Source organism: Sinohyriopsis cumingii, chromosome 4 (genome assembly GCF_028554795.1).
Source record: "Sinohyriopsis cumingii isolate HCF-2022 chromosome 4, ASM2855479v2, whole genome shotgun sequence".
NCBI lineage: Eukaryota > Metazoa > Mollusca > Bivalvia > Unionida > Unionidae > Sinohyriopsis > Sinohyriopsis cumingii.
In genome coordinates this window covers 128,767,607-128,793,747 of record NC_142964.1, presented here as the reverse complement: position 1 = coordinate 128,793,747, position 26,141 = coordinate 128,767,607, and the positions used below count along the sequence as shown (strand labels likewise).

Below are 26,141 nucleotides of genomic sequence, written 5' to 3'. Positions count from 1 at the left end.
GAATATTTAAACATATTAGGATGGGACTTGGTAGGTAGGAGAATGCTTAGACATATTAGGATGGGACTTGGTAAGTAGGAGAATATTTAGACATTCTAGGATGGGACTTGGTAGGTAGGAGAATACTTAAACATTTTAGGATGGGACTTGGTAGGTTGGAGAATATTTATAAATTTTAGAATGGGACTTGATATAGATGCTTTCTTTTTCAATACTTAGAAATTTTATGAAAGGTTTTGTTAGCAGAATTAGGTAAAGACTACTTTTGCCATCTCTGTGAAAAATTATTACATGGTAATTACCTTACAGATGAAGTATTTCTCTTTGATGCATACACCCTTGGCCACATATTGTCATATTGTGATGCAGGTAAGACTTAATTTGTGATGACAAAAGTAAATCATTGTCTTTAAGTCTGCAAATGCATGCAACATTTATTCCTATTCTAACAAAAGTTTATTTTGTTCAGAAATTTTAGAAAGTTTATTTTGAGTAGCTCTACCACTTCACAAGGAGAGTGTCATGATGTCACAATTACATAAGGGTTTCATCGACTTTATTGCCAGATATGTTGATATTAAATCAATCAGAGATTATGTTGCATGAAGATATATATATATATATATATATATATATATATATATATATATATATATATATATATATATATATATATATATATATATATAGGTGAGACTGAGCTAACCTTTACATGTACATCAGATCAAGCTAACCCCACCAGGTAGAAGTACATATAGGTCCGACTGAGCTATTCCTCCTGGTAGAAACGCACTGAGATTGGTTGTTGTGTTAGGGTTTAACATCGTTTTTCAGCACATGATAGGCTATACATGGCGGCCAGTATAACTGGTGGAGGAAGAACCCTGGAAAACCCAGAGAAGAACCACCAGCCCACAAGAAGCTACTGACAGACTTTCCCACTTACCCATGCTAACCGAGCCTTGGACTCGAACCCACACAGACAGAGGTGAGATGGCACTGATCTGGAACGGTGAGTGCTTTAGACCACTTGGCCACTCGGGGCCCCCATGTAGATTGGACTATGCCTTCAGGCAGAAATACATGTTAAAGCAATGGCAGATCTGAATCTGTGCAGTTTGCAGTTGGATGTGATGTATGCTGAAGTATATATGGTTAGTATCATTTGATTCATTACTAGTCTTTTTTTTTGTAGCAGATTGCTGAGGAGAATGACTCACTCATCCAGGAGCGGGGACAAGCAGAAGAAGACTTGGTTAAACTTGAGAAGAAATTACAAGAGATTCTTGAGAAGTTTGAACAAGAAGCCAGAAAACAGCATGGCAACTTTGAGACTCGATATGTGAACATTCCAGCAGACTATAGAAAGGTGAAGGAACTTCTTTTCTGCTGCATTTAAAAGTGTGATCATAAAGATCTGTTAAGTTTCATTAATAATGTTCTGTACTCACATTATAGGGAGTGTATTAAAAATCTGTCTATATTACAGGGGAGTGTTGGGAGTATATTAAATTTCTGTCTACATTACAGTTAGTGTATTAAATATCTGTCTATAGCTTAGTTGAGTGTAGGAAGTGCATTACACATTTGTTTGAATAGTACAGGGGAGTGTTGGGAGTGTATTACACATCTGTCTCAATAGTACAGGTGAGTGTTGGGAGTGTAATTCATATCTGTCTCAATAGTACTGGGAGTGTAGGGAGTGTAATTCATATCTGTCTCAATAGTACCGGGGAGTGTTGGGAGTGTAATTCATATCTGTCTCAATAGTACAGGGGAGTGTTGGGAGTGTATTACACATCTGTCTCAATAGTACAAGGGAGTGTATTACACATCTGTCTCAATAGTACTGGTGAGTGTTGGGAGTATAATTCATATATGTTTCAGGGGAGTGTAAGGGGAGTATTATATATTTGTCTCTGTAGTACTGTGGACAAAGGAATTACCTCAGCTGCTTGTAGCTCCAGCTTGAATTATTAATCTGTCAATAGCATAAACATAATGTAAAAGGTGATATCTGTGAAAGTATAACAAAAATGATAGATATTTATCTTTTATATGCTAAACAATATTCATAGAATTTTATAATGGAAAATTTTTGTGATGTTCAGTTCCCAGATCTTTATCGGTTTATCTGTTATCTATTCATGTATTTGCTTAGATTTTGAATATTTTATATCACTCCTCACATTAAACACCATCACAGCATTATTGAATGGGGTGTATGAATGTGGATGTATCTGTATCAACATTGGGTGTCTTTATATGCCAGTGTGTGTTTTTACACTTGTCCTTTTTCTGGATTGTACTCAGAACAAATAACCCCTGCATTCCACATCTCATATATATTGGGTGAAAGTATGCAATCTATTTCTTCATTCTCATGTTTAAAAAAGGCAAGAAATATTATAAGAAGTGCTCTTTTTCTCCAATTACATGGAAATCCCTGTAATATGATCTTTCCTATGAGATTTACATGGGCATTCCTGTAATATGATCTTTCCTATGAGATTTACATGGAAATCCCTGTAATATGATCTTTTCCATGAGATTTACATGGGCATTCCAGTAATATGATCTTTTCCATGAGGTTTTACATTTGCATCTCTGTAATATCTTTCCCTTGAGATTTACATGGGCATCTCTGTAATAAAATCTTTCTAATGATACTTTACATGGGCATTCCTGTAATCTGATCTTTTCCATGAGATTTTACATGGGCATTCTTGCAATATGATCTTTCCCATGAGATTTTACATGGGCATCCCTGTAATATGATCTTTCCTATGAGATTTACATGGACATCCCTGTAATATGATCTTTTCCATGAGATTTTACATGGGCACCCCTGTAATATGATCTTTCCCAGAAGACTTTACATGGGCATCCCTGTAATATGATCTTTTCCATGAGATTTTACATGGGCATCCCTGTAATATGATCTTTCCTATGAGCTTTACATGGGCATCCCTGTAATATGATATTTTCCATGAGATTTTCCATGGGCATCCCTGTAATATGATCTTTCCCTTGAGATTTTACATGGGCATCCCTGTAATATGATCTTTTACATGAGATTTTACATGGGCATCCCTGTAATATGATCTTTCCCTTGAGATTTACATGGGCATCATCACTGTAATATGATCTTTTCCATGAGACTTTACATGGGATCACTGTAATATGATCTTTTCCTTGTAATTTTACATGGGCATCCCTGTAATATAATCTTTTCCATGAGATTTTACATGGGCATCCCTGTAATATGATCTTTCCCTTGAGATTTACATGGGCATCATCACTGTAATATGATCTTTCCCTTGAGATTTTACATGGGCATCCCTGTAATATGATCTTTCCCTTGAGATTTACATGGGCATCATCACTGTAATATGATCTTTCCCTTGAGATTTACATGGGCATCCCTGTAATATGATCTTTTCCATGAGATTTTACATGGGCATCCCTGTAATATGATCTTTTCCATGAGATTTTACATGGGCATCATCACTGTAATATGATCTTTCCCTTGAGATTTACATGGGCATCATCACTGTAATATGATCTTTTCCATGAGATTTTACATGGGCATCCCTGTAATATGATCTTTTCCATGAGATTTTACATGGGCATCCCTGTAATATGATCTTTCCCTTGAGATTTACATGGGCATCATCACTGTAATATGATCTTTCCCTTGAGATTTACATGGGCATCCCTGTAATATGATCTTTTCCTTGTAATTTTACATGGGCATCCCTGTAATATAATCTTTCCCATGAGATTTTACATGGGCATCCCTGTAATATGATCTTTTCCATGAGATTTTACATGGGGATCCCTGTAATATGATCTTTTCTTTGTAATTTTACATGGGCATCCCTGTAATATAATCTTTCCCTTGAGATTTTACATGGGCATCCCTGTAATATAATCTTTCCCATGAGATTTTACATGGGCATCCCTGTAATATGATCTTTTCCATGAGATTTTACATGGGCATCCCTGTAATATGATCTTTTCCTTGTACTTTTACATGGGCATCCCTGTAATATAATCTTTCCCATGAGATTTTACATGGGCATCCCTGTAATGTGATCTTTTCCATGTAATTTTACATGGGCATCCCTGTAATATGACCTTTTCCATGTAATTTTACATGGGCATCCTTGTATTATGGTCTTTTCCATGTAATTTTACATGGGATTCAAATTACATTTGTTCTATATTAAATGTTTATACACCATTTATACACCATGTATACACCATTACTTCTCCTTGATGTAATGTCACTTTCTAATGAGGAGGGATATGGTGTATTTGTTTTGTGTTAGCTCTAGTGCATAATATTTGTGTGCTTTAGAAAAGTTTCCATTACTTGTTTAGTTTTGTTTTACTTTGTTGAATAATGTTAACTGTAATCCTGTTTTCAGCTGCTGAATGAGCTGGACTCTCTACGACTGCTATTGGAGGGCAAAGAGAGAGAGGCAGAGATGATCCAGGACAGAAGCATGTATGAGGCAACTCTTATTCCATTAATTCTTGCTTCAGTATTCTGTCCTTATAACATGACTGGAGGAGGGAGGGGTCACAAAGTGATGTATGAGTCAATACTATAAAGTGACTGTCCAATGTATAGTGTATAGGTATTTTATCAACTTAAAATAGTGACATGGAACCCAGCACTTTCCATGTGGAGTATGAGAATGAGAATAACAGATTGAAATAAATCATTTCATACACGATCCTGTGTGATGTCAGCAGTTTGCCATTTATGTCATGTTGTTTGCACAGAAACATAATTTTACCTCTCAATTCAGGTAAATTTGAAAATTAAGAAAAATAAATAAATAACTGAAAATGTCAACAATAACATAATTTTCCTTCCCAATTCAAAGTAAATCAGAAAATTAAGAAAAATAAATATTTTCACCTTGTTGGATTTGAACTTGAGCCATCTGTCTGTTGACAGCCATTGAAAAGATATGATATTTTTTCACTCCATTGAAATATCAAGATTGTTTTCTCAGAAAATCCTGTAGCATAAAATAAAATAACACTATTCCATCACATCAAGATTATAATAACATTACATTCCACTGACACTTTTATAATGTTATTATATGACATCAATATTACAGTGACATTAGTACATCACATTGATATTATAATAATAGTATTACATCACACTGATATTATAATAATAGTATTACATCACACTGACATTATAATAATAGTATTACATCACATTGATATTATAATAATAGTATTACATCACACTGATATTATAATAATAGTATTACATCACACTGATATTATAATAATAGTATTACATCACACTGATATTATAATAATAGTATTACATCACACTGATATTATAATAATAGTATTACATCACACTGATATTATAATAATAGTATTACATCACATTGATATTATAATAATAGTATTACATCACACTGATATTATAATAATAGTATTACATCACATTGATATTATAATAATAGTATTACATCACACTGACATTATAATAATAGTATTACATCACATTGATATTATAATAATAGTATTACATCACATTGATATTATAATAATAGTATTACATCACATTGATATTATAATAATAGTATTACATCACACTGATATTATAATAATAGTATTACATCACACTGATATTATAATAATAGTATTACATCACACAGACCTTATCATATATATGTGAAGCTCAATTTCAGAACTACATAATCAGTTGAAATAAGCTGAATGTTCTTCCACCATACTGCTCATTTTTTATCGAGCCTGCTTTGGTGTAAGCGATATGTAGCAGTCATTTTTTGTCAAGCCTGCATTGGTGGTAAGTGATATGTAGCATTTTTTTGTCAAGCCTGCATTAATGATAATTAATCTTTAACAGTCATTTTTTTGTCAAGCCTGCATTTGGTGGTAAGTGATATGTAGCAGTCATTTTTTGTCAAGCCTGCATTGATGACAAGTAATCTGTAGCAGTGATTTTTTTGTCAGGCCTGCATAGGTGGTAAGTGATATGTAGCAGTCATTTTTTGTCAAGCCTGCATTAGTGGTAAGAGATATGTGGCAGTCATTTTTGTCAAGCCTGCATAGGTGGTAAGTGATATGTACCAGTCATTTTTTTTGTCAAGCCTGCATTGATGGCAAGTAATCTGTAGCAGTCATTTTTTGCCAGGCCTGCATTGGTGGTAAGTGATATGTAGCAGTCATTTTTTGTCAAGCCTGCATTGACGGTATGTGATATGTAGCAGTCACTTTTTGTCAAGCCTGCATTGGTGGTAAGTGATATGTAGCATTTTTTGTCAAGCCTGCATTGATGGTAATTAATCTTTAACAGTCATTTTTTTGTCAAGCCTGCATTGGTGGTATGTGATATGTAGCAGTCATTTTTTGTCAAGCCTGCATTGATGACAAGTAATCTGTAGGAGTGATTTTTTGTGAGGCCTGCATAGGTGGTAAGTGATATGTAGCAGTCATTTTTTTGTCAAGCCTGCATTAGTGGTAAGAGATATGTAGCAGTCATGTTTATCAAGCCTGCATTGTTGGTAAGAGATATGTACCAGTCATTTTTTGTCAAGCCTGCATTGATGGCAAGTAATCTGTAGCAGTCATTTTTTGCCAGGCCTGCATTGGTGGTAAGTGATATGTAGCAGTCATTTTTTGTCAAGCCTGCTTTGGTGGTAAGTGATATGTAGCAATTTTTTTCAAGCCTGCATTGATGGTAATTAATCTGTAACAGTCATTTTTTGTCAAGCCTGCATTGGTGGTATGTGATATGTAGCGGTCATTTTTTTGTCAAGCCTGCATTGGTGGTAAGTGATATGTAGCATTTTTTTGTCAAGCCTGCATTGATGGTATGTGATATGTAGCAGTCATTTTTTTGTCAAGCCTGCATTGGTGGTAAGTGATATGTAGCATTTTTTTGTCAAGCCTGCATTGGTGGTATGTGATATGTAGTAGTCATTTTTTTGTCAAGCTGCATTGGTAGTAAGTGATATGTAGCATTTTTTTGTCAAGCCTGCATTGGTGGTATGTGATATGTGGCAGTCATTTTTTTGTCAAGCCTGCATTGGTGGTATGTGATATGTAGCAGTCATTTTTTTGTCAAGCCTGCATTAGTGGTAAGTGATATGTACCAGTCATTTTTGTCAAGCCTGCATAGGTGGTAAGTAATCTGTAGCAGTCATTTTTTTGTCAAGCCTGCATTGATTACAAGTAATCCGTAGCAGTGATTTTTTGTCAGGCCTGCATAGGTGGTAAGTGATATGTAGCAGTCATTTTGTTGTCAAGCCTGCATTAGTGGTAAGAGATATGTAGCAGTCATTTTTTTGTCAAGCCTGCATTGGTGGTAAGTAATCTGTAGAGGCAGCAGTGTCATCATGTGCAGATTGCCAGTTTTCATTAATTTGCATATATTTCCTAAATGGATTTTCTTCATACTTGATCTGAAACATAATGAAAACTTAGACAATTCATTGGGTTACATGCATGCTTGCCTATTTGATCTTGGGTTCACAGAAAAAGTTATCGAAAATGTGTGTTAAAGTTTTAGTTAAAGTTGTTTCATTTGATTTTATTTCCTAAACCCTTGGACATGATGCTTGCCACTTTGACCTTGGAGTCAAAGTCATGGTCATAGAAATTATACATTAGGGTTTTGGTTAAAGTTGTATCAGTTTCTTGTGTTTAATAAACTTCATAATGGAATTTTTTGTATACTTGGATTGAATTATCATGAAGCTAAGAATGTTCATTGCAGGAAATTTTCTTTTGCTCCTTTGACCTAGGTGTCAGTGTCAGTCTTAGAAGCTATGACATTCTGTGACCTGCTTATTCAACATTTTGAAATTTGGGTCAAAGTCACATTTATGGCAATATTATGATTGCATGGACGTTCTGGCCTTCTTGAAGCATCATTACATTTACCTCAGATCCTCTTTCTAGGACCCAGAAAGAGACAGAAGAACTGTTAAAGGACCAGTTGATACTTACATATGCTCAAAATTCAGGTTTCAGTCATATATTCTTTGTTGCATGCCATACCAGCACTAATCCCCCCTGTATTGTGTGCTTGACCTTTGTCTATGATTGAGAATTAAGTTTTAGTGCATACCTGATGTTTTTCTTGTTTGTGAATTATAACTAAATGTTTAATTAGTTTGAATTCTAGACCTAGCCTTGATTCTAGGTTCTAGAAGCATAACTGTTTATAGTTTCGGTTAATTTTCAATTAAGATGATTGAGTTTTGTTCATAAAATATATTGCAACATAGGTCAAGTGGGGATGTATATAAGGTTGATATCAGTAAGATTATTAATTCCTATATGAATATCAATCTTTTGGAATCTATGATCAGAGCTTTTAGTCATATTCAGATATAATTTGAGAGGAATCATTGATCTAAATTATTTATTGGAATTACAAAGTGCTCATTAACACCTGTTAGGTTTTGTACTAACATAATATTGTCCCACACTTGTGCTGTCTTTGGGCAGCCCATTCTGAAACTTCTTCCAAGCACCAAGAAAAGCATTTTCGCATATCCATGCTCACTTGTTCACCCTAACAACTTGAGTTGATCTTGAAAGAAAAAGCAGTGCAGATCAACAGTGCATGTTCTGCCATCTTTGTTTTTGTTTGCTCCCACTTCAGAGGTGGTGTGATTTCTCAACCTGAAAATGAAGCTCTTGATGTTTCTTGAATAAGGTTCTTGATATGAGGGTGAGAAGAACCACAATGTCAAAACCACAAAAACATTGTTCTCATGCCAAAACCACAAAAACATCATTCTCATGCCAAGGCCACAAAAACGTTGTTCTCATGCCAAAACCACAAAAACATTGTTCTCATGCCAAAACCACAAAAACATCATTCTCATGTCAAAACCACAAAAACATCTCATGCCGAGACCACAAAAACATTGTCCTCATGCCAAAACCACAAGAATGTCATTCTCATGCCAAGACCACAAATACATCATTATCATGCCAAAACCACAAAAACATCATTATCATGCCAAGAACCTTGTTCTCGTGTCTCACCTACGGACATCCTTAGAGTTTAAATGATAAATTTGAAGCATCGTTAGAAATGGGTAAACTTGTCAGAGGCTAGAGATCATATATACTTGGCAAAGATGGCATTTTTTCACATTCCTGCATCTGTATGATCATGATTTTCATTGTTAAACAATGATGGGGAATATATCTGTCTTTCATCATATGACTACTGTGATCATACTACACACAAACTGCTAAAAGCTCTGATATCCATTATCATCTGTCTTTCATCATACGACTACTGTGATCATAGTACACACAAACTGGTAAAAGCTCTGATATCCATTATCATATGTCTTTCATCCTATGACTACTGTGATCATAGTACACACAAACTGGTAAAAACTCTGATATCCATCATCATTTGTCTTTCATCATATGACTACTGTGATCATAGTACACACAAACTCTGATATCCATTATCATCTGTCTTTAATCATATGACTACTGTGATCATAGTACACACAAACTCTGATATCCATCATCATATGTCTTTCATTATACGACTACTGTGATCATAGTACACACAAACTCTGATATCCATCATCATCTGTCTTTCACATTAATCAGGCAAATATTCATTGCATCACATTTACTTCTGAAAATATGCAGTAGTTGAAGTCTGTATTGCAGTGATCAACCTAGCCACATGTAACAGATTCTTTAATCTGGTTGTTGGTTGAAAACATCATTATGGTTGTTATTTTTTAAAATCCATATTCTTATTATTATCTATGAAAGAAAAATTGCTTCTAGATTATAGTTAAATTGAGAATTATATCGTGAAATATTGTTTTGTCTTGTTTAATCTTACAGATAAGAGTGGACTTGACTTGTCACATTTGTATCATTTTGCAAACTATCTTTATTATACAGCTTGGATGCTGTATGCCACTTGGCCTTCTGGACCACTGCTTTGACTGCTGATGTTTTTTTGTGTCATTTTTCATTCAGAAATGTGAGAAAATAATCCTTCATTATGTGTAAGTGTCAGATAGCAAGTGTCTTCAGGATTGAAAATTTGCATGAGACATTTAGCAAAGTCTTGTGTTTGATGCAGAATTTGGATGATTGTACTGAATTTTCCTATGATACACTGATGTATATGAATGATTCTGTTAATTAGCTGAGAGACTGTTTTTACTGCAGGCGTCAGCAGATGGAGATCAACTTCCTACAGAAGAAGGTAGAATTTATCCAAAACCAGATGATCTCTAACAGGGAGGACATAGCTCGCATGGTTAATGAACTTGCCACCAAGGTAGGTTACCTGAAATATACTTTTTTTACTAAGGGAAAAAGTAGATTTTGCCAGCAATTTACCATGGCTCCATTCATCAGTAGTTTTGTTCATCTGTAGTACATTTGTATTATTAAATGCCTTGACCTTCTTGTTATGAGTTATAAATGTCATGACCTTTTTGTTATTGAATGCCATGACCTTCTTGTTATTGAATGCCATAACCTTTGTTTTGAATACCATGACCATGACCTTCTTGTTATTGAATGCCATGACCTTCTTGTTATTGAATGCCATGACCTTCTTGTTATTGAATGCCATGACCTTCTTGTTATTGAATGACGTGACCTTCTTGTTATTGAATGACATGACCTTCTTGTTATTGAATGACATGACCTTCTTGTTATTGAATGCCATGACCTTCTTGTTATTGAATGCCATGACATTCTTGTTATGATTGTCATGACCTTTTTGTTATTGAATGCCATGACCTTCTTGTTATTGAATGCCATGACCTTTGTGTCTCTTGGAAATTATATGACCTTTACTATAAGTAGACACAGAATATTATTTGTTTAAATTAATTAAAAAAATTTGAAGAAAAAAACTTGTGAAACTGTTTACAACATGTTAAGATATATGACTCCATTTCTCACTTGGAATTTGTTAACAAAAATTATGAACTTTGAACTCACCAAGTTCACATATCCATATTACATTGAGACATGGAACATTAAACATGTAATATGTGTAGCGGATATATGGGAGCAGTAACAAGGTTACATCTTCATGGGTACTTGTACTTTAATCCGATTTAATGATGACTAAAAGAATCACAAGAAAATGAAGAAGATGATGGAGAAAAAGAAGACCTACAGCATCTATACATGAAATATATAAATAATTCAAAGTAAATGATTCTATCACACGTGGACCGTTCACAAAATAATAAGGTGAGAAATTATTATAAAACTATGACAGTGTAATTACTAAAAACTTACCAGTGCCATGTAGTAATCTGATGTACAATAATTATTTTTTTGATACCATTTGCAAAGTATTGAGTATCATATTGCACTCAGAAATGTTGAAGTTGACTTCTGGAGACTTGATGGAGGAGTGAACAACGGAACAGGGAACTTGTTAATGTAATCGGCGGCTGCATGTTAGACACATGCAGTGCAAGCAACTCACATACTACTCACTCACCATGTGTGCCACAGAATAACGTGTATATCGACACTGAACATCACTGTAATGAATTCATAACACCAAAATACTAAACGGGCACAAACAACAACAGGAACAAACAGTGGTTTTTACAAACATTTGAAAAGTGTATATATTTATATTATTTGTTGAAAATCATGTGGAAAAATAGAAATAAATGAAATGCAAGGAGATTAATTACATTGGCTAAAGTGTGCTAAGTCTTACATCCAATTACTACAGTGTTGATGACAAAAGAATTTGAAAATGCATTTAGACATAATTCTGCACACTTAGCAGGTCAACCTGGCATAATTTTGACAATTCTTGAGCATTAATAATCTTTTGACACAATTGCTCAATTAAAGAGATTAACCATCCCAGCTGCTGCAGTGAAATCCAGTCAGAGACTCTGAGTACTTTTAAAACACACATCATTGACAATGAGTATGATTTTTTTTATTTGACAAATCTGGCATATTCAACATTTTTGTGTTCCACCTGGAATTTATTTTCTTGCAATTTTAGCCTGGTTGTTAACATTCAGTTTATCACTGGTATAATTGCAATGCACATTTATTTTAGTGATCTAGTAATCAATCTGTTCATATACTGTCATAATCAACATTTATGTGTTCTTCATTTAATTTGCCCTTTTTTGTCGGATCATTATTGTCTAGGTTATACTGATTATTAATATGCAGTTTTTCATGTGGTGTGTTTGCAATGCACTGGTAATTTCAGCATCCATGCACTTACTAGTCTGTCATGTCAGATTGCCTATTTGAACCATTGTACTTTAGTTGCACTTTTGTTATGTGCGCATGTTTGTTTTTTTATTTTTCTCTGTTTCAGTCTAAGAGGTCAGTCAAGTGCAATAATGTGTTAGCATTTCAAAATAGAGAAGGACATTCATGATACCATCCTTGCATGCACAGAATGCTTGTCCTTTGACACATGTAGTGTGTGTTCAACATGGTTGGAAGAGGTGTGGTTGAACATTCTAAAGAGATAGTTAAAAGGCTGTGAAAAAAAGGCACATTCCAAATCTTTTTAACATCAAGTGTTGAGTATTCACTCAAATTTTGGTTGACCTACCACCCCTACCAAAAAGAACACCAAAAGTGACCATAACCTCAGAGTACATAGCAACTGCCTGCAATCCCACTCAAGATATGCCACAATCCCATATGGTACTGGAAGCTTTATTGTGAGAATGCAGATGAGTAAGTTGGATAAGATGAAGTCCATTGTTACCATTGTTTGGCAGCTTACTGGTCATAAGTCCTTTCCCAACCTGGGTGATGTTGCACATGTGGATTATTTTCTGACTTTGCAGTCCACACTAGCCCACAAGTTTCAAACCAGCTGTTTCCCTAAACTGTTCCAGCTGCTAATCATCCGAACTATCTAGCTATGCTTTTGGTGTCATGAATCATTTGATTGGAGATGATCACGCCTCTTGTTTTGTTCTGCTGCTATGGTCCTGTGTGATCAACATACCAGTCAGCTGACTGTCCAGCCAGCCAACTGTACTGGCCATGTTAGTGACACCTGCATATGGTGATCTGGCATCACCTTTGGAGCCCACCCCAGCCGACCACACTGGACAGTTCTTTCTTAGCTGGACCACACTGGACAATTCTTCCTTAGCTGGACCACACTATTTTTTTAGATATTAATCCACTGGTATTATTTGCATAAATGACAGGTATAACTCTGGCCATGCACAGGGAGAATTCTGCATGATCACTTCTATGTGGTATGATATACCCTAGGAAACAAGGTATACAAGAGGAGGATGTCTCCCTTTGGATGATGTGGATGATGCTAACTTGCCTGACCATTTTTACCCTACAAACTGAAGTACAGAATTCAGTTTCAAGACCAAAATTGAGAAAATTTACTAAATGTTGTCTTTATTGGTTTGACAGTTCTTGAGCCATTTAGACCAGCAAATCATATTCCCAACTTAGAGCCAATACTTCCTACTTCATTATTAAGATTAGGAGTGGCTAGTGTCAAGAATACGTTGAGAAGGTCCACAACCAGAAATCACATTTTGCTCTGGTGCCAGCTTGTCTGGTTGAGGGATACACATGCAATTGGACTTGATGACTATCACTGGCAAGTGGTCATAGTAATCAGCCTCCTTGGCATGAAAGTCATTTTTTATGCCTCCCATAAATAGGTGGAATTTAGCCTAATGTAACGTCACTCTCTTAGTAAGGGTGGTGGTTAATTGAATTTGGCTGGCATTATCTAGGGGATGACCTCTCTTGATTTTATAGCCTGGTGTGAGTGGATAGATAGAAGATCAAGAGATAACTGAGCAAGACTTTTGGGAAGAAATAATGCAATACTAGCCCCCTTAGACAAGAAAACTAACAAAATTTAATCAATAACAATTAATAGCAGCAACAGCAATTAATAGCAGCAACTCCAATTCAACCTAAGTTATGTCAACAGAATTTAATAGCAGTGTCTAATTTGGATTTATTTCATCATAATAACAAGTGGTGAAAAGAGCGCAATGTCCATGTATGATTGCATCACCTTCCTCTCTTGACCCGTTTATTGCATGCCTTCCTATTTTCTCTAGTCTTCCTATTCTGAACACTTCATCTCTTTCAGGACTTCCTAATCTTTTATTCTCTATCTGTAATTCCGTTTTTGGAATGTCCTGTCTCTTCCAGAAAACTGTTTCCTTTACTGCTCTTCTCCTTCAGAAATTGTGCATCCTAGCACTAAAATCTGTATTTTCCTACAAGACAGCCACCAGGTCCCTTTCTTGTTTAACAAGGAAAGCACTATTCCTTTTAGGTTTCCTCAGAGCCAAACTTCTCGTTTCTCAGGAAATTTTGGACTAAAGAATTTTGACCAAGGTCGTCACTTTAAATTCACATTACTTCCAAAGTGTATGCCTTAATTTACTGTGATCAATCATGAGCAGCGGTTCCTAAATTTTTCCCAAGATGATAATTTCTTTGTCAGATTGTGTATAGCCTAGAATCTCTGGACAACTTTGCATATCAACTTCCCTTTGAAAATGACTATTTGACATGGGTTCCTATTAAGTGGTTATGGTTGGTAGCTCAAATGTTTACTTTCTCAGGACAGCATTGCGATGCCCTAGTAAAAATTCAATGAGTCATAAATGCTGACCTTTCAAGTTTAACACTGACAAGGGGGAAAGAAGAAAGGACAAAGAGACCCTTTACAAAGACTTTTGTGGCTTAAATGTGATAAACTTTTAATGCTTAATGCATTCAACTTAAGGTTCAATACTTGTTCCAAATTTGACACTTTACACCTAATAAACACAATTTTGATACTGTCAGACAAATCTGAAGCAATAAATTATCTGCTAAAATATTATGGTTTGGAAATATCTTTGGTAGTGTACACAACACCAAAGAAATATACAAATCCAGCATGTCCCAAGCAGGCTCAGTTTCATGGCTGACTCTTTGTTGAGGACAGACCATCTGATTCTTACAGAGTTGTTTCTCCACCCATCCTTTTTCCATCGAATTGGCTCTCTTTGGGGCTGACTGTTAATAGACCTATTTATGACAAGATGGAACAACAAAATGACCACTTTTATGTTGCCATTCCTGGACCTACAGGCATCAGCCGGATTGAATGTGGGCATATGTGTTCCTTCCAGTGATGCTAATACTAAAGATAATTGATGAAGTAAGGGACAAGACTTGCAAATAATCCTGATTATCTAATGGGAGAGATAATGGAGGAACCATCTTTTTGACAGATGTTCCCAGGAAAATTGCTGAGATCCCCATTCTTATCTTGTAAACAAGGCTTCCAGCCTTTTTCAGAAACACCTGCTTGGCATTTGTCAGGGATGCCCTATGCAGAAAAGAGTTAGGCACCTCATAACAACTAGATGGCTGTCCACTTTGAAGGCATATAAGGAGAAGTGGTGCCAAGAGAATGATGTTATACCACTCTTGCATCAATTCCATGACTAACTTCATTTTCTTGTTTGAAGGCAAGAGGTTAGCCCCTATCAAAGTTAGAGGACTTGTTCTTTGACAGGGATTACCCATGCTCATGTGTAACAGTATGAACTTTACTTGTGCTGATCTTACATTAGGAGAGTTTTGGTAGAGCAACAATCATGCCTGTACAGGGTTGTGCTGGTCTAGGTTGGATTCTCAAGCATTTCCTCCTACTCTTATCAATTCTTCTATTGTTAATATATGATTGGGTAATATATTCGATGGAGAAAAATATTTTAGTAAATTATGTTACTTACCCAGTCATATTACTGTTATACCCTCCTTCCCTTCCCTGCAGATGTGAGCATTCTGTCATTTAAGTTTAAACTGGCAACAGTCCATCTACAGTTGTTGAGCTAATGGGCATAAGGGGAGGTAATTAAAAGAGCTATTTCCTTTGGAGTATATGCAATATTCTTTACTTTCTGTGAGGACTAGATTTGAGAGGTATTGATGGTAGTTTCTTCATCCTTCCAAGGTTGTAGAGGTGGTGTTAGGTAGTCCCCAATGTTTATATGATTGGGTAAATATTCTGTCATCTGTTATGATGTGTCATTGACACTTTGGCTTAATCTTAAATATCAAATTTTTAACTTAGTTCATCACAAATGTACTGATGAATTTATTCTTATGAGTGGATATCAAGTCATTAATGTTTGGTTGTAGTAATTGCATTTTATATTAAACCATTTTCACATATTCAACTTACCCAAGTGTTGTTTTTATGTGAATTAATATTAACATCCAAGCTCAAAGATAAATGTCAAGACGTGCGTCATTTGTGTATATACATCAACCTGCAACATGGGTTTCCAAGCAGGATTCTGAAAGCTTTGCTTGGTCTCAGTTTTGCCATTGTCAAAGCAGGATCTCCACTTAATGCTGTCTTAAACCCTTATGCTTCATTAAGTGTTAAAAATAAGTGCTTCTAATAGTGATCTAAAATTAAAATGTTTTGTGCAAAAAAGAGTAGTGCATATAACCTTGATTTGTATCACATTATTAACTTTAATTGTCTTTAATTAACTTGATCTTTTTGTTCATATTCTTAAATATTATTTTATGTTCAAATAATATTCAGATAAAAATGACATATTATTAATTGTATCATATTTGATGTCATTTTATTAACGCTTTTCTCAACTCCACCTCACATCAACACTGAATATTGACCACAATTTTCAGTCAACATTGATAACACATGCCCTCATTTATGCTACTGATGATGTTTTTTGAATTTTTTTTTTAATTAATGGAGTGATATATTAGTATGTAGAATTTGTAAAAACCTGTTTTCTAATTGTTATCACTCTGTATTTCTGAAAGATGCAAGTTATATGATCTTAAAATCTGTAACAGTCTGTTTACAGTATCATCAAATTGCTATTAAGTTTAACCCATGTAATCTTTACATTCCAATTGCATATTGTTTGACATATTTTATGCATCAGTTTATTTCTCTACGGTAGATGAAGGAGGCTGTCAGAACAAGGGAGGTAAATCAGTTCCTTGTTCATGAGAGAACCAAGCTTCAGACAGACAACTACCACTTGGAGAAAGATCTTGAGAAGGAAAGGGAGACAAAAGTGCAGATGAAGAAAGAAATGGAAGAAATCACCAAGAAGGTAATTATAATTCAAGTAATTGAGTAGTTGGCTTGTCATAAGCTACATTACCCCAAAAATTGGATTTGTTTATCCAAGGGGAGTTTATTTATGCTATTTTTTTCTTCAGATATGTTACTCAATCATAATATCTTAGAAGTACAACCACAACCTCACAAAATGTAGTCCCCCCCCATGTTAACTTTTAGATAACAAAATAACATAACAGTTGTTTGCCCATGTAGGTGTGAATTAGATGAGAGTGGTCTCCCCATCATTATAGGGATTGGTGCTAAATCCCATCCATACGTTTGTTACTACCTCTGCTCATGCTATGAAGCATGCTCTTTTAGAGACATCACACAAATCCTGTATCATGTAGTACTTCGAGACGTCACACAAATCCTGTATCATGTCGTACTTAGAGATGTCACACAAATCCTGTATCATGTAGTACTTAGAGACATCACACAAATCCTGTATCAAGTAGTACTTAGAGATGTCACACAAATCCTGTATCATGTAGTACTTAGAGACGTCACACAAATCCTGTATCATGTAGTACTTAGAGACATCACACAAATCCTGTATCAAGTAGTACTTAGAGATGTCACGCAAATCCTGTATCATGTAGTACTTAGAGATGTCACACAAATCCTGTATCATGTAGTACTTAGAGACATCACACAAATCCTGTATCAAGTAGTACTTAGAGATGTCACACAAATCCTGTATCATGTAGTACTTAGAGACATCACACAAATCCTGTATCATGTACTACTTAGAGACATCACACAAATCCTGTATCATGTAGTACTTAGAGACATCACACAAATCCTGTATCATGTAGTACCTAGAGACATCACACAAATCCTGTATCAAGTAGTACTTAGAGATGTCACACAAGTCCTGTATCAAGTAGTACTTAGAGACATCACACAAATCCTGTATCAAGTAGTACTTAGAGACATCACACAAATCCTGTATCATGTACTACTTGGAGACATCACACAAATCCTGTATCAGGTAGTACTTAGAGATGTCACACAAATCCTGTATCAAGTAGTACTTGGAGATGTCACACAAATCCTGTATCATGTACTACTTGGAGACATCACACAAATCCTGTATCATGTAGTACTTAGAGACATCACACAAATCCTGTATCATGTAGTACCTAGAGACATCACACAAATCCTGTATCATGTAGTACTTAGAGACATCACACAAATCCTGTATCAAGTAGTACTTAGAGACATCACACAAATCCTATATCAGGTAGTACTTAGAGATGTCACACAAATCCTGTATCAAGCAGTACTTAGAGACATCACACAAATCCTGTATCAAGTAGTACTTAGAGACATCACACAAATCCTGTATCAAGTAGTACTTAGAGACATCACACAAATCCTGTATCAAGTAGTACTTAGAGACATCACACAAATCTTGTATCATGTAGTGCTTAGAGACATCACACAAATCCTGTATCAAGTAGTACTTAGAGACATCACACAAATCCTGTATCATGTACTACTTGGAGACATCACACAAATCCTGTATCAGGTAGTACTTAGAGATGTCACACAAATCCTGTATCAAGTAGTACTTGGAGATGTCACACAAATCCTGTATCATGTACTACTTGGAGACATCACACAAATCCTGTATCATGTAGTACTTAGAGACATCACACAAATCCTGTATCATGTAGTACCTAGAGACATCACACAAATCCTGTATCATGTAGTACTTAGAGACATCACACAAATCGTGTATCAAGTAGTACTTAGAGACATCACACAAATCCTGTATCAAGTAGTACTTAGAGACATCACACAAATCCTATATCAGGTAGTACTTAGAGATGTCACACAAATCCTGTATCAAGCAGTACTTAGAGACATCACACAAATCCTGTATCAAGTAGTACTTAGAGACATCACACAAATCCTGTATCAAGTAGTACTTAGAGACATCACACAAATCCTGTATCAAGTAGTACTTAGAGACATCACACAAATCCTGTATCAAGTAGTACTTAGAGACATCACACAAATCTTGTATCATGTAGTGCTTAGAGACATCACACAAATCCTGTATCAAGTAGTACTTAGAGACGTCACACAAATCCTGTATCATGTAGTACTTAGAGACATCACAAATATCCTGTATCAAGTGGCATTTAGAGACATCACAAACATTCTGTATCAGGTGGCACTTAGAGACATCACAAAAATGCTGTATCAGGTGGCACTTAGAGACATTACACAAATCCTGTATCAGGTGGCACTTAGAGACATCTCACAAATTCTGTATCAGGTTGCACTTAGAGATATCAAACAAATCCTGTATCAAGTGGCACTTAGAAACATTACACAAATCCTGTATCAAGTGGTGCTTAGAGACATCACACAAATCCTGTATCAGGTTGCACTTAGAGACATCACACAAATCCTGTATCAGGAAGCACTCAGACACACCACACAAATCCTGTATCAAGTGGCACTTAGAAACATCACACAAATCCTGTATCAGGTGGCACTTAAAGACATCACAAAAATCCTGTATCAAGTGGCATTTAGAGATATCACAAAAATCCTGTGTCAAGTGGCACTTAGAGATGTCAAACAAATCCTGTATCAGGTAGCACTTAGAGACATCACACAAATCCTGTGTCAGGTGGCATTTAAAGACATCACAAAAATTCTGTATCAAGTGGCATTTAGAGACATCACAAAAATCCTGTATCAAGTGGCACTTAGAGACATCAAACAAATCCTGTATCAGGTGGCACTTAGAGACATCACACAAATCCTGTATCAAGTAGTACTTAGAGACATCACACAAATCCTGTATCAGGTGGTACTTAGAGACATCACACAAATTCTGTGTCAGGTGTAGAGACATCACAAAAATCCTGTATCAAGTGGCACTTAGAGACATCACAAACATCCTGTAACAGGTGGCATTTAGAAACATCACAGAAATCTAGTATCAAGTGGCAGTTAGAGACATCACAAAAACCTTGTATCAGGTGGCACTTAGAGACATCACAAAAATTCTGTATCAAGTGGCATTTTTGACACTACTGAGTGTTTTTTGGTGTTTCTCACATAATGGAAGTATGCTGTTTATATATTTCTTACTATTTCTTGCTCTTTTATTTTTGTGATGAGGTTTTTAGCTTTATTAAAACATAACTTGGTTGTACGATATACATAGCAGTGCCATTTTGTTGTACCTACCCTTGTCAATCACACATACTTTCAGTATGGTGTATTTGACTTATTATGTATTTTCAGTCACTGATCATATAATATTACAGACCAGAAAGGTCATACAGGTAATTTTATAGACATTTATATTGTTCATTAATATCTACTACACATTAAGTTTGTGTGATATCTGGACTAATTTCACCAGTGTATTTTGTGTCAGTTAGTTTTCAGTATTTAAAGATATCAACAAAATGGACAGTACAGAGTAGTAGGGTGTGATTGGGGCCATACATTTTAAGTCTGTCTAGGTTGGATGGACAATGTATGGGCTTCAGTCTTGGATAGAACATAAGATAAAGGGAAGGTGAATAAGCACACCACTAAAGAGGAGGATGTCAGTAGCATAGACGCTGCTGATGTTTCAGTTATTCATTTCCTAAAGCAGGAAAAAAAATCATGGATAAATGACTTTTTAAACCAGGCAGCAGAAATCCCATGGAAAATTGGGGTCTTTCTTCAACTCTTCAAATAACCATGATTTCATATCTTTTATTAGAAAATTGATCTCATAAACCGGAATGTTGGATTATTTCGAACAAACCTCAGGAGTGAACATTTCTCAGAATAAGTGATGGAAAGAATCACTTGGATTAGAAGGTCTATCACTCTGAAATCAGAAAAGGGGAAGTGGAAGTTTTTTTCACAGTGGAGCAGTGGAAACACTTCACTCTGCTTAAAGAATTGTTAGCTCCTTAGCTTACTTTTCGTGGATTTTCACGGTGAAGTACCCGTCACTATCAAAGGTTACTGTTCCACAATTTCAGACACATTTTGTAACCAAGGAAGGGAGGATATATGACAAAATAATGACCTCTGTGACCTTCTGGTGAACTTTGATCTGTCATAACTGAGAGCTTTTCCATTTCCCAAAATGGATCTTACCTTTGTTGATGATATGGATGAATAAGGCTCTGTTTGAAGAGTTTTCTAGTACATTGTTCTTTTCTCAGCACTTTTATAAACCCTTTTTCTTGGTCTCTTCAGCTACAGCAGAGAGATTCAGTGAGATATAAGAAATATTGGCCGGTCCGAACAATCCATTGTGATGGTTCAGTTTCACTCATGATGGCTACTGCTTACAAAAACAGGCCTGCCATTAAGGGGTGATCAGTAATTTGTGGTGATGCCTGTCTTTGTCATTAGAACCTTTGACTTATCATCATCTATGGGACCCAGTGAGGACTTTGAAGTGATACCTGTCTTTGTCATTAGACTCTTTGACTTATCATCATCTACGGGACCCAGTGAGGACTTTGAAGTGATACCTGTCTTTGTCATTAGACTCTTTGGCTTATCATCATCTACAGGACCCAGTGAGGACTTTGAAGTGATACCTGTCTTTGTCATTAGACTCTTTGACTTATCATCATCTATGGGACCCAGTGAGGACTTTGATGTGATATCTGTCTTTGTCATTAGACTCTTTGGCTTATCATCATCTACGGGACCCAGTGAGGACTTTGAAGTGATACCTGTCTTTGTCATTAGACTCACTGGCTTATCATCATCTACGGGACCCAGTGAGGACTTTGAAGTGATACCTGTCTTTGTCATTAGACTCTTTGATTTATCACCATCTGTGGGACCCAGTGAGGACTTTGATGTGATACCTGTCTTTGTCATTAGACCCTTTGACTTATCATCATCTATGGGACCCAGTGAGGACTTTGAAGTGATACCTGTCTTTGTCATTAGACTCTTTGACTTATCATCATCTACGGGACCCAGTGAGGACTTTGAAGTGATACCTGTCTTTGTCATTAGACTCTTTGGCTTATCATCATCTACAGGACCCAGTGAAGACTTTGAAGTGATACCTGTCTTTGTCATTAGACTCTTTGGCTTATCATCATCTACGGGACCCAGTGAGGACTTTGAAGTGATACCTGTCTTTGTCATTAGACCCTTTGACTTATCATCATCTATGGGACCCAGTGAGGACTTTGAAGTGATACCTGTCTTTGTCATTAGACTCTTTGACTTATCATCATCTACAGGACCCAGTGAGGACTTTGAAGTGATACCTGTCTTTGTCATTAGACCCTTTGACTTATCATCATATACGGAACCCAGTGAGGACTTTGAAGTGTTACCTGAAATGAACTGTGCTGGTGAAAAAAGATCTTGCTGATTTGATTGTTTAAAGAAGGAAAGGTTAATATCTCAGCTCAGACTCAACGATCCTTTGTATAATGGGATATTTGTTCTGCATGTAGACAACTACCCTGGTCAGATTGTAGTTATTGCACATTGTAGTCATGTAGACAACTAGCCTGGTCAGATTGTAATTATTGCACATTGTAGTCATATAGACAACTAGCCTGGTCATATTGTAATTATTGCACATTGTAGTCATGTAGACAACTAGCCTGGTCAGATTGTAATTATTGCACATTGTAGTCATGTAGACAACTAGCCTGGTCAGATTGTAATTATTGCACATTGTAGTCATATAGACAACTACCCTGGTCAGATTGTAGTTATTGCACATTGTAGTCATGTAGACAACTACTCTGGTCAAACTGTTTTTATTGCACATTGTAGTCATGTAGACAACTAGCCTGGTCAGATTGTAATTATTACACATTTTAGCTCATGTAGACAACTACCCTGGTCAGATTGTAGATATTGCACATTGTAGTCATATAGACAACTAGCCTGGTCAGATTGTAATTATTGCACATTGTAGTCATGTAGACAACTAGCCTGGTCAGATTGTAGTTATTGTACATTGTAGTCATGTAGACAACTAGCCTGGTCAGATTGTAATTATTGCACATTGTAGTCATGTAGACAACTAGCCTGGTCAGATTGTAATTATTGCACATTGTAGTCATGTAGACAACTAGCCTGGTCAGATTGTAGTTATTGTACATTGTAGTCATGTAGACGACTAGCCTGGTCAGATTGTAATTATTGCACATTGTAGTCATGTAGACAACTAGCCTGGTCAGATTGTAATTATTGCACATTTTAGCTCATGTAGACAACTACCCTGGTCAGATTGTAGTTATTGCACATTGTAGTCATATAGACAACTAGCCTGGTCAGATTGTAATTATTGCACATTGTAGTCATGTAGACAACTAGCCTGGTCAGATTGTAGTTATTGTACATTGTAGTCATGTAGACAACTAGCCTGGTCAGATTGTAATTATTGCACATTGTAGTCATGTAGACAACTAGCCTGGTCAGATTGTAATTATTGCACATTGTAGTCATGTAGACAACTAGCCTGGTCAGATTGTAGTTATTGTACATTGTAGTCATGTAGACAACTAGCCTGGTCAGATTGTAATTATTGCACATTGTAGTCGTGTAGACAACTAGCCTGGTCAGATTGTAATTATTGCACATTGTAGTCATGTAGACAACTAACCTGGTCAGATTGTAGTTATTGTACATTGTAGTCATGTAGACAACTAGCCTGGTCAGATTGTAATTATTGCACATTGTAGCTCATGTAGACAACTACTCTGGTCAGATTGTAGTTATTGTACATTGTAGTCATGTAGACAACTAGCCTGGTCAGATTGTAATTATTGCACATTGTAGTCATATAGACAACTAGCCTGGTCAGATTGTAATTATTGCACATTGTAGTCATGTAGACAACTAGCCTGGTCAGATTGTAATTATTGCACATTTTAGTTCATGTAGACAACTAGCCTGGTCAGATTGTAATTATTGCACATTGTAGTCATATAGACAACTAGCCTGGTCAAATTGTAATTATTGCACATTGTAGTCATGTAGACAACTACCCTGGTCAGATTGTAATTATTGCACATTGTAGTCATATAGACAACTAGCCTGGTCAGATTGTAATTATTGCACATTATAGTCATGTAGACAACTACCCTGGTCAGATTGTAGTTATTGCACATTGTAGCTCATGTAGACAACTAGCCTGGTCAGATTGTAATTATTGCACATTTTAGTTCATGTAGACAACTAGCCTGGTCAGATTGTAATTATTGCACATTGTAGCTCATGTAGACAACTGGCCTGGTCAGATTGTAATTATTGCACATTGTAGTCATATAGACAACTACCCTGTTCAGATTGTAATTATTGCACATTGTAGTCATGTAGACAACTACCCTGGTCAGATTGTAGTTATTGCACATTGTAGCTCATGTAGACAACTAGCCTGGTCAGATTGTAATTATTGCACATTTTAGCTCATGTAGACAACTACCCTGGTCAGATTGTAGTTATTGCACATTTTAGCTCATGTAGACAACTACCCTGGTCAGATTGTAATTATTGCACATTGTAGCTCATGTAGACAACTAGCCTGGTCAGATTGTAATTATTGCACATTTTAGCTCATGTAGACAACTACCCTGGTCAAACTGTTTTTATTGCACATTGTAGTTCATGTAGACAACTACCCTGGTCAAACTGTAGTTATTGCACATTTTAGCTCATGTAGACAACTACCCTGGTCAAACTGTAGTTATTGCACATTGTAGTCATGAGGTTCTAGCAGTCAACACAAGCATAATTTTCAATGTCAGACATTATAGAAGTCATTGGATGTAGGCCAGAGATGACCTTCCCTTGCTTTTACATCTGAGATTTTTTATATTCTCAGACATGGTGGCAGCTACAGCCACAATGCAACAAGTTACTTCACTGGCTGTTCAGAAGTTTATTGGTGACACTGCCTATTGGCTTCAATTGGATTTGTGAGTTCAGTCATGCCAGGGCATTTGGAGTCTCTACTCCAGCATGTTTATTTCTTTCAAGTTTAGAAGCTGCCTCCCATATTTTAGGTTGACAATGATGGATCTTCTCTTAGGTAAGGGAGGATGACTCCCTCTCATTCTTATTTATTATCCTAAGGTATTATGATCATGTTTGAAGAAGAAATGCATGTTTTGAGTAAGATATGCTTCTTCGATAATTCTTACCTGATCATAATACGGATACTCCCTCCCAACATCCCTGCAGTCATATTGTGCTGGTAGATAGAGCATGCATTCCACTCCAGTATGGATGACTCTTACTGCCAATCTCTAACATCAAGTGGAGATCACAGTTGTGACTCCCACCTATGTAGGCAGACATATTTGGGGTTTGTTTTAGAGCTGACAGTTTGAAAGTCTGGATTTGTGAGTTAGTGGTCATACTCCTAAGGCTTTGTGAGGTAGTGGTCATACTCCTAAGGCTTTGTGAGTTAGTGGTCATACTCCTAAGGCTTTGTGAGGTAGTGGTCATACTCCTAAGGCTTTGTGAGTTAGTGGTCATATTCCTAAGGCTTTGTGAGGTAGTGGTCATACTCCTAAGGCTTTGTGAGGTAGTGGTCATACTCCTAAGGCTTTGTGAGGTAGTGGTCATATTCCTAAGGCTTTGTGAGGTAGTGGTCATATTCCTAAAGCTTTGTGAGGTAGTGGTCATACTCCTAAGGCTTTGTGAGGTAGTGGTCATACTCCTAAGGCTTTGTGAGGTAGTGGTCATACTCCTAAGTGTTTGTGAGGTAGTGGTCATACTCCTAAGGCTTTGTGAGGTAGTGGTCATACTCCTAAGTGTTTGTGAGGTAGTGGTCATACTCTTAAGGCTTTGTGAGGTAGTGGTCATACTCCTAAGGCTTTGTGAGGTAGTGGTCATACTCCTAAGGCTTTGTGAGGTAGTGGTCATACTCCTAAGGCTTTGTGAGGTAGTGGTCATACTCCTAAGGCTTTGTGAGGTA

The 26,141-nt window shown here is 36.2% G+C and overlaps 1 protein-coding gene across 2 annotated transcripts in view; it reads left to right on the top strand.

Annotated features, from left to right (window-relative positions):
- Positions 1-26,141, top strand: part of LOC149802084 (uncharacterized) — a 165,678-nt gene that overhangs the window by 77,188 nt on the left and 62,349 nt on the right. For both annotated transcript variants that reach the window (XM_089956484.1, XM_089956483.1), the window contains exons 19-22: positions 1,196-1,369; positions 4,434-4,513; positions 10,237-10,348; positions 17,028-17,183. In XM_089956484.1, the coding sequence (XP_089812610.1) occupies positions 1,196-1,369; positions 4,434-4,513; positions 10,237-10,348; positions 17,028-17,183 (522 nt within the window). The remainder of the gene's footprint in view (positions 1-1,195; positions 1,370-4,433; positions 4,514-10,236; positions 10,349-17,027; positions 17,184-26,141) is intronic.